This window comes from Filicampus tigris, chromosome 1, assembly GCF_054856515.1.
Source record: "Filicampus tigris isolate MCC_2025a chromosome 1, RoL_Ftig_1.0, whole genome shotgun sequence".
Lineage (NCBI taxonomy): Eukaryota > Metazoa > Chordata > Actinopteri > Syngnathiformes > Syngnathidae > Filicampus > Filicampus tigris.
Genome location: NC_141217.1, coordinates 31,436,186 through 31,445,987, shown reverse-complemented (window position 1 = coordinate 31,445,987; position 9,802 = coordinate 31,436,186). Strand labels below are relative to the sequence as shown.

Below are 9,802 nucleotides of genomic sequence, written 5' to 3'. Positions count from 1 at the left end.
TTCACCATTGGAATTGGACTTTACTGCTATATTCTGCTATACAATCACTGACAGAAACAGACATGCACAAAATATAAAAGCAAGCTATTGCACAGTAAACAATAAGAAAGCACTGGAAAAGCTGATGCAGCATTATGGCACTGTTCCTTCACGACATTTGGCAAAGTCGCAACTGAATGTTCAGTCGCTGCAAGTGCCCATTTGATCACTAAGGGCCTTGCGCTGAATTTTTTATTTTTTTTAAAAAGGCATACTGGTCAAAATGGTGACATCTATGCTGTCTGTGTCTCTCTGTGAGGCCCGGTACCAACCGGCCCCTGGACTGATGGTTGGGCACCACTACACGAAATCTTCTTGAGGACAATCCACATGAATATAGCTTTGGTTTGTAGTACTGTACACTGCTATTGCTTTAAGCCAATATAAGAGCAGTTTACATTTGACACCAATGTGATCCCAAATTCATTGCTTGTAAATACTTTGGTCGGTTTTAAATTAAATTGCTCTGCTTCTATTTTTAATATGAAACAATAGTCAGGGGGGATGATGGGATAACACTTGAATGAATCCTTCACACTACTTTTTTTTTTTTTTTTAACAGTTTCATTGTGGGAGTATGAGACTCGAGACAGACCAGACTGAGCACTGTTCATGCTACAACTTGGAAAAATATCCATAAAGTAAAAAAAAAAAAAATGCAATTAGTTACAGTAAATCCTGAATGCATTTTTTTGCTACGCTCGCATCACACGCTGCCCGCAGCTGGTGACGGACCGAATAGGCCGAGTGCCAACAAACCAACACTGACCATCTGACGACAAATAGTGCTTGTGACGCCCATATCAGCTGGGATAGGCTCAAGCTCACCCGCCCCCTGAGCAAAGATACACAAACTGGATGGTTAGTAGAAAAAAAAAACATTAGCAACTTGCCCTACTAATCGTCATCATCAGCCGTAAGAGAGAATGTCCGGTGTTTGTCAGTAACACGAATAAAGTTGCGATCGCAGCCCCCTGAAGGCGTCGTCGTCCTGCCCGCCGGCATCGTCACCTCGGAATGGCATCGACTCCGGCGGCACGGCGCCCTCCAGTGGATCGGGCTGGCAGAACTCCACTATGAAGTCCTCCTCGGAGTCCAGCAGCAGTCTGGCCCACGCGCGCGCGTCCAGATGCGCTGCCGTGCCGCCGTACTCCTCGGGCAGGACCGAGCGTGGAATATTCCGGTGCAGGGAGCGCAGGTCCGAGCTGTGGAGCAAGTACTGCACAAGGAAACCACAGAACACCACTCAGTCATCACAAACGATTAGAGCGGCGCCTTGACATACGAGTGCTCCCACTTTTGAGTTTTTCGAGATACGAGCCGTTGATCTTCCGATTACGACATATTTGTGCATTCTCAGGGGATTTAATCGATCACGACAGTTGGGATCAATGAAATGCCCTATGAATGAAATGACAATATTCACTTTTTCCGTACATTATATTGTATTATCATGTTTTTATTATATTATATTATTGTATTATATTGTATTTTGCATGCATGTTATGTTTTTTCGCTTCAAATATTTTGTGTAAGATTATATTTACATTGTGTTTTAAGATGTCTCAATGTGTTTGAGTATTTCAAGGCTTCACTAATCACCTCTCAATATCACGGGTGGGTCTGGAAGTAACCAGTTCTAAACAGGATGGATATATATTGAAATAATGGAAACACACGTTCACTATAACTTCTACCATGTAGCAGTGGAAGAACATTTAATTGCTCTGGCTGTCACAAATTGTCACTGACACAGCTAGATCAACAAAGAGACTATTTATTGTATACAAATAATTTTCGGACCAATTAATTATTTAATAATTTGCCGCGGCACACCTAATGAGCTCTCTAAGCACAAGTGGTTGGGAATCACTGGTTTAATGAATGCAACGTAGTTTTTAGAAACTACCGCTGTCATTTTCCCCCACATAGTCCTTTGTTGGGACCTACAATGTATGGTTTGGTGTGAGAGGTTTCAAAGAGACAAGCTACCCTCTCTGCCATCTTCTCCTTTAGGAACGGTTTGATGACAGCAAAGATGCCTTTGAAAATCCGCGGCTCGTTAATGATATTAACAGCCTTGATTCGGATTGGGAAGCCGTCCTGTAAATGACAAAACAAACTATTTTCAGAGCAAGACTAGCCGATCTGGATTTGTGTGAAAATAAATAAGTTACAACAAAACGGTGAACAATGACTTGTTTACCACTGAACAAACAGAAACGCAGCACTTATGGTTTTTTTGCTCCCATTTTTCCATGAGCTGACCTAAAAGATTGAAAACTTTTCCCCATGTTCACAAAACCCCAATTTCTCTCAGATACTGTGCACAAATCTGTCTAAATCTGTTTGTGAGCACTTCTCCTTTGCCAAAATAATCCATTCAACTCCCAGGTGGGGAGATCCTGATTAGACAGCACGATTATTGCACAGGTGTTCCATTTTTGCATTCAACTCATGAAAAATGTAAGCAAAAACACAAGTGTTGCGTTAATACTTTAAACCATAGTAGATCCTTTTTTGAATTCTTACCTGAAGAATGCTCACGACCTTTTTGGCAAGAAAAGGACCCGGATTGGAAGCCTGCGACATCCCGACACCGGTGTAATCGGCCAAGATAACAATACCGTTGACTTGCGTCTCCTCGGGCTGGATCAGCTTCTCCAGCGTAAGATACATGGCCCTCACATTGTCAACAAACGGGTAATCGTTTGCTTTCCATTTTCCTGTACGAGACGCAACACAAATTGTATGAACATTTGTTTTCTTTAGTTTAGGAACTACTCGGCATGTACACTGCATGCTAACTGTAATTTGGAAAATGTTGAAATTGTGAAATTCAATGACTAGGGATATACAGTATAAGAATTATTTGGCAATTCGCAAAATTGCTTGGTCTGTGGTAGTATTTTTTGCATAATCTTGGTTGAAACGACCACATTTTATGGACTTTCAGAATTCTTCACTGCACAGTGCATCCCTTAAAGAGAAAAATCAAGACAGACATTTTATTTTTCGAGAATATGTTCTATGCAGGCCCACTAGTTGAAACAAGGCATTCTGATTAATAATGTCTTTGTGGAATATGCGCTAAACCGCAAAATCCACCCCTTTTTAGCGGGCGGCCATTTTGTCACTTTTGTCGACTGATTAAGACATAACAGTGTCTCAGATAACGACCAATCATGGCTCAGCTTCAGAAAACAGGTGAGCTGTGATTGGTCGTTACCTGAGACACTGTTGTCTTCATCAGTCGACAGAAGTAACAAAATGGCCGCCCCCTGAGATAGCTAAAAACGGGTGGATTAACTCTTATTCCACAAATGCAATATTTATCCGAATGCCTTGTTTCAACTAGTGGGCCTGCATAGAACATATTCTTGAAAAAAAAATGTTTTTCTGTATATTTACTCCAGGTGAGCAGATCCTTTACAATCCTTTCACTAAATGTCACTAATGGAATGTTTTTAACAAAACAATAAATAAAATAAGGCAATAGGAACTGTGAAATGCTTTGCTGTTTTAACATTGTTGAAAGGGAATCGAAGCAGTGGATGAGTTTGTAGAGTTGTCTCTTTGTAGTGATTGTGCAACTTTATCTCAAGACTTGCTATGTCGAAAAGAAGCACTTTTATTTGTAAATGTTTCCACAGAGCAGAGAGATGATATGCCTTTTAGTAGTGTTTTATGCAGGGGTGGGCATTTTACTACATTTTGCTGGTTTCTCATTCGTCAGCGGCCTGGGTACCCATCCTAAGTCCTTCATCATTCATCAGTCCTTGATTTTTCAAGTTGAACCGAATTGTAATTGTCAGTTGGTCGGTCCGTCGGTCAGTCCGGTCAGTTAGTCAAGCCATCAAGGTTTGAGCCTCCAGATGAACTGAGGTAGAGAGGAAAAGGCTGCAGACGGTGGTACACGCCACACGGAAGATCATCGGCTGCCCTCTTCTGGACATCTAAAGTTCCTGCTGCCTCACTCGAGTGCAGAACATTTCTAAGGACACTTTGCACACCGGCCATCACCTCTATGACATTTTGCCCTGTGACAGCCGCTGAAGGACATTATGAGCCAGAAGAAATACACTCAGAGACAGCTTCTTCCCAAGAGCTATCTCAGCACCAATATTTTTTTCATATTTCTTATATTGGTATTGACTGGGTTTTGTTATTTCCGCACATCGGAGCTGCTATTCGATTCCGTTGTACTTTGGGGCACAATGACAATAAAGCTATTCCGAGACTGATTGTGGCTGCTAAATAAGCCACCATGGTGGGACCAAAGAAAGTCCCAACAACATAATTAAAGAAAGGACTGTCAAAGTATGAAACTGACGTGCGTGTGTCTCAACTTGACAGCATTTACAGAAAGTCTGCATCAATGACAGCTTTTTAAAAAAATTTTTGGGCGCAACAGGTGTCCAGTGACTCTCAAGCTGGTCCCAGTGCCAGTAAAAGAAAAAAAGTGGAAACCATCGAGCGAGCGGATTCCTCTTCCAAACGATAACCTCTTTTCCCTCTTCCCTCCTTGCCATCTTCCACACACCAACAAAAGTGATTAATTTATTCATTTCATCAGTAATTTATATTTATTTCACAGTGTTTTCTCTACATAAAACTATCATTATTCTCTATTAAATGTAATGGTTTGTGAATTATTTGGTGTCTAATGAAGCTAAATGATTTCAAATGGGAAATATTGTACAACTTGGTTGTCAGACTTCTTGGAACAGATTAATCATGAAAACCAAGTATCCACTGTATTCACAACTGATCTATCTATCCTTGAAATGTTATAGATGTTATCGTATATTGTACTTAAAGCTTCACTATGTTATTTTGACTGGAGGCGGAAAAGACATTCAATCAATATTGCGCTTATTATTGTGTTTGCAATATGCATCGGTGTGGACATTGCACTGCATACATGAAGAAGGCTTTCTAATAATGAAATAGTGAACATCATATTTGCAAAGGTCAAATGTACCCTGATGTTGTGACCGGTGAACGTAAAAGATGTTTACATGGCCATCACCTCCTCAGTGGTGGATGACCAAGCTAAAGAATACATTTGTGTCAATTGCTCCTGTTTAGTTTAGTTTAGTTTAGTTTAGTTTAGTTAAGTTTAGTTTAGTTTAGCAAAGCGGTGCCTTGTTAGCGCAGATACCAACCTGGCCGGAGACAGAGGATGTACCTTCCGTTCGGGTCCGGTCGAGGCAGGACTGTAAGAAAGCCCAAGTCCAGCACGTGCTTCACCGTAGACGGCTTAAGGTCCTGGAAGACCTCGGGCCAAGCCTTCCGTCCTGCGTGGTAATTGAGCAAGAGCTGCAGGGCTCGGTCGTAGTCAAACTTCCTGGCCCGCAGAAAGCGCAGGAGGAAGGAGTCGTCCAGCCTTGTCCTGAGATTGGGTTGCTCCTGCACATTCCAGGCAGAAAAAAAACACAAATGCGACTCACAAAAAATATATGCAGTATAGTGTGCCTTCTAAGGCCATTCATTTCCTATAACGTGAACCACCACAATTTTTTGGACCTGCAGCAAATAGTGAAAATCGACCAGTAATTGTTGCCACACAGTCACAGACACATCTAATGACAATTCTATAAATCTAACATGCATGTTTGTCAAACATGAGGAAACTGGAGAACCAGAGAGTATCTGGAGGAAACCATGCTTGCTTGTAAACATGCAAACTCAACACAGCACTGCCGGTGTTACAGTTCAATTGGTTTCCAGATTAACTGGCCCCTGCTTCCAGATGTGATTTTAGAGCAATGTCAGTCCAGTCATTTTATGCTTCCTGTCTGCAGATTTGCCACGAAGTACATCAAAATTGCTCAACTGCATACCTGTTCAATTCTTCATTAAACACCTCTCGTTTACAACTCCCAAATGGCTACAAAAATTGTAAACATAGTAAAAAATAAAAACATAAAAGTAGCGAGCGGTATTTGAACCCGTGACACGAAGGAGGGAAAAAAAGTGCAGCATCTTCGGAGGGAAAAGCTCTACCCACTACGCCAGGAGCTGTCACACTCTACCCGGCGCAAAATTTGTACTTGCAGACCTAAATAAATTATCCGGCGAGGGCACAAATTAATCTAGTGCTCAAAGTTTACGCCCATGTCAAATGGCTTCCGGGAAGCATCTTGAAATGCTATCATCGTGTTGTTTACACCTTCAAGTTCATACATTACACTCCCACAGACTAATATGCGCCGAAATCCATGATGACAAGTACAGGTATGTACAGACGCAAAAAGAATTGATGTCAAAAAGAAGCATTAATGTGTTTTGCAGCAATATTGTAATTGTCTCCATCCGAAAAGGAAGATACGTATAACAGCTGCTGTTTGTCTGTCTGATCGTATTGTTTTTATTCATCCACCCATCCATCCATTATCCAAACCGCTTATCCTCACGAGGGTTGCGGGCGAGGTGGAGCCTGGGGCAACATCACTTCAGGAACATTAGTATTTTCATTAACCATTTTACGAAGATTGTAACTGTCAGTGTATCACTGACCATGTATGTCGCGTTTGGGGGCGATTAAGCATACAAGTTGTCAATAAGCCAACACAAATGTCTCGTTTTCTATTCTCGAACTGCAAGGAAATTGCGTATATTACAAAAAAGTGCTAATCAACTTAAAAAAGAGAGACATAGGTGACCCGAACCGCATGACGAAAAGGCACCACTCCTTTGTTTTCTAAACTCGTCTCACTGGCCTATGAGATCTAGTGCTGCAGAAGGTAGATCAAGTCACTGAAAAAGGTGCCCTTGCGGTTGCGCTGCAAATTCTGATGCCTGTCAACTGGCTTCTGGGAAGAAATTTAATATGGTTAACATGTTGCTAAAGTGATGTCGCCAAAGTCGACTTGTTCACATGCTGTTTCATGTGATTATGAATGCGATCAAGTGGACAAACTGCGTGTCTTCCTTTGAGACTTATAGCATGGAGCCAATTACAATATTGCTTCAAACACGTTAATGCTTCTTTTTGGCATCACTTCTTTTTACATCTTTGCATACCTGTACTTGTCATCATTGATTTCGGCGCATATGAGCCAGTGAGAGTGTAGTGTATATACTTTAATTAAGGTGAAAACAACATGATCGTCACCATGTCAAGTTGCTTCACATAAGCCGGTTGACGAATACATTGAGCATCGGATTAACTTGCGCCCTCGCCGGATAAATTTTTAGATCTGCAAATACAAAATCTGTACCAGGTGAAATGTGTCAGCTCGTGGCATAGCTGTAGAGGGTAGAGCGTTCCTCCGAAGGCGCTGCTTCCTTTTTTTTTTCCCCCCCCGCTTCGTGTCACGCTCCCTATCTTAGATATATTTATACATATACATATATACAATGTGTGTGTGTGTGTGTGTGTGTATGTATATATATACATATATATATATATATACATATACATATATATATATATATATATATATATATATATGTGTGTGTGTGTGTGTGTATATATATATATGTGTATATTTAGATATAGATAGATAGATAGATATGTGTATATATAGATATAGATAGATATTTTACTATGTTTACAATTTGTTGCATCAGTCGCGAGTTGTAAACGAGACGTTTTGTTTCACGTCATTATTGATGAATTGAACAGGTATGCAGTTGAAAAGTTTCCAATGTTGCTTGTGATGAATCTGCAGACAGGAAAGACAAATTTAATGGACTGACATTAATCTGGAAGCCAGTTGAACCGTAACATCGGAAATATAAAAACTGAATATTGGCAGTCAGAAAATACCTTTAGTATCATATCTCGTAAAGCTTGAACATCCCGTAGACGCCATTCTGGTTTCTCCTGAAGCTCCTCTCGCGCCTTGGCCACCAGCTCGGGGCTCAGGGTGCAGGTGTAAATCGGTGGTGGGGGTTCAGGGAACCAGCTGTGTTGTGACGGGCTGACTGGACTGGACCTGAGAGCGGCAGGCTCAGCCATGGACTGACTGGATGAAGTTGTTTAATTGAAAAGCACCGCACGGTCACACAGTAGTTTCCAAACGCTTACTGTAAAAACTAAACAAAATAAATCCAGACCACGTAAGATCTTGGCACGTTTGTTCAAAGTCGAACGGGTCAGTGCAGGTTGAAAGCATCCCTCGTCACCGAATCCATGGCTAATTTGATTTAGCATGAGCCTGGAAATAAAGACGATGCAAGTCAGACGAAACAGAAGAACTTTATAAGGCATTTAAATCTGCATCGGACTCCTTGAATCTAAATACTCGCCTTCAATATTTGCCATGATGATCGCAAACAGTCACAAAAATCACAGCCGAGCTTTCAGCTACACAGTTGACCATTTCCGGGTAGAAAAATTATGAGCTCGCATTGGCTAATGGTCATCACATGACACACTGCGGAAGCGATTTGTTTTACTGCATTTGACGCAGTTTCTACTCATTTTAAAGCGCTAATGTTTGAATAAATAAATAAACATCCCTCTCATTCCAATAAAAAGACAACTGCATTTTGACTTATAAAGTTATAAACATGTTCCTCATGTTTGAAAAGCCATAGGAAATGTTCCCCTAACTTACACGAGTCGAGCACTACTTTTTTTTCTCTGTCGTGGAAAGTGCAGTTTTGGATGTGTGTGTCTCGTGCATTTGAGGCATTTTTTGTCTTGAAAAGAATGTGTGGCTGAGGTAATTTTTCAGCGAGCAGATTCAAACTGTAGATGACAGAATTTGTCTTGGTTGGTTTATGTAAAAAAACCAAATCAGAGACTTATGTACAACCATGGGCGTCCCCCAACCTCCCACCCCACTACTTTGAAAAAGACCTTCCCTCTCTCCCCCTGCAACTTTCGCTTGGTATGTCCAGGAGGTTATGTCATTTCAATTATTGATGCATTTAAGTAAAACAAGAATGTCAGAACTTGCATCTTCAAGTGAGTATTTTGTTTTCCTGAAGACATACCTGCGACATGCTAGATGAATCTTATAAATCCGACATAGATTTAAATTTTTACACACGTTAACATGACGTGTTTTCCTGTAGGTAAGGCTAGGAAGCGCTGGGCGCACACAACTTCTTCGTTGTGGTGTGAGAACTCTAAATTCCCACTCTTAGTGAAATTGAACACACCGTCATTCGGATGACGTTAGTCACTCTCCCGTTGTAAAAAAAAATACGTGTCTGCTCAACGTAATAATAAAAAAATATCCTTTTTATGGGGTCATTATTGTAGCAAAACCATTTACAAATGCATATTTCAATCCACAAATATGTCAGCCTAAACTGTATCCGTAACCACAGTCACAAATGCGTAACGAGAATCTACAAATGCGTAACTGAAGTTACAAATGCGTAACGAGAATGTACAACGCCTGCTCTATATGATTTGGATTTGTCACTGACCTGGTGTTTTAATGTACTCTCCATCAATCCATTCATTTTCTAAAGTGCTTGTCCTCATTAGGGCCACGGGTGAGCTTGAACCTATCCCAGCTGCCATGGGCGAGAGGCTGGATACAGCATTGGACTGATTGCCAGCCAATTGCAGTGGATGCATACTCATAAATGAAGTGATCTTTATTGGGGATCAAAAAATGTGCGTATGGGCAATGTATTTGCATTTTCAATGTGCTTCCTTTTATTTATTTATTGGGGTTGTTGACATTAGAACACAGTGAACATGCCAAGATACCACCTCCCCCATCTCTTCCTTTTTGCATTTGTCCAATGATTTTATGGCTGTTTATCAGTCCAATGCTACGTTATCAGTGAC

General features: G+C 41.0%; 1 protein-coding gene across 3 annotated transcripts; it reads right to left on the bottom strand.

The window, feature by feature from the left end:
* ttpal (tocopherol (alpha) transfer protein-like) lies at positions 1-9,578 on the bottom strand. Of its 3 annotated transcripts, none has more exons than XM_086032284.1 (7): positions 9,433-9,578; positions 8,107-8,207; positions 7,817-8,015; positions 5,208-5,451; positions 2,572-2,765; positions 1,990-2,142; positions 1-1,258 (listed from the first exon to the last, which is right to left on the bottom strand). In XM_086032284.1, exons 2-7 carry the CDS (start codon positions 8,163-8,165, stop codon positions 980-982), a joined length of 1,128 nt encoding a protein of 375 aa, XP_085888410.1. In that variant the 5' UTR covers positions 8,166-8,207; positions 9,433-9,578; the 3' UTR covers positions 1-979. The 3 variants fall into 3 exon arrangements, with proteins under 3 accessions (XP_085888410.1, XP_085888401.1, XP_085888419.1); XM_086032275.1 differs by lacking the exon at positions 9,433-9,578 and adding an exon at positions 8,299-8,791; XM_086032293.1 differs by lacking the exon at positions 9,433-9,578 and adding an exon at positions 8,299-8,460 and having other exon boundaries at positions 2,032-2,142.
* Positions 9,579-9,802: the final 224 nt, after the last annotated feature.

What these genes read in the sequence shown, in the direction of transcription:
- ttpal (XM_086032284.1), bottom strand. Translation starts at nt 8,165, where the DNA reads ATGCTTTCAACCTGCACTGACCCGTTCGACTTTGAACAAACGTGCCAA. An exon ending in TACGAGATATGATACTAAAG is followed by an intron (nt 5,452 to 7,816) that starts GTATTTTCTGAC and finishes TGGAATGTGCAG; the next exon opens with GAGCAACCCAATCTCAGGAC. An exon ending in CTCACACCAAACCATACATT is followed by an intron (nt 1,259 to 1,989) that starts GTAGGTCCCAAC and finishes TTCCTTGTGCAG; the next exon opens with TACTTGCTCCACAGCTCGGA.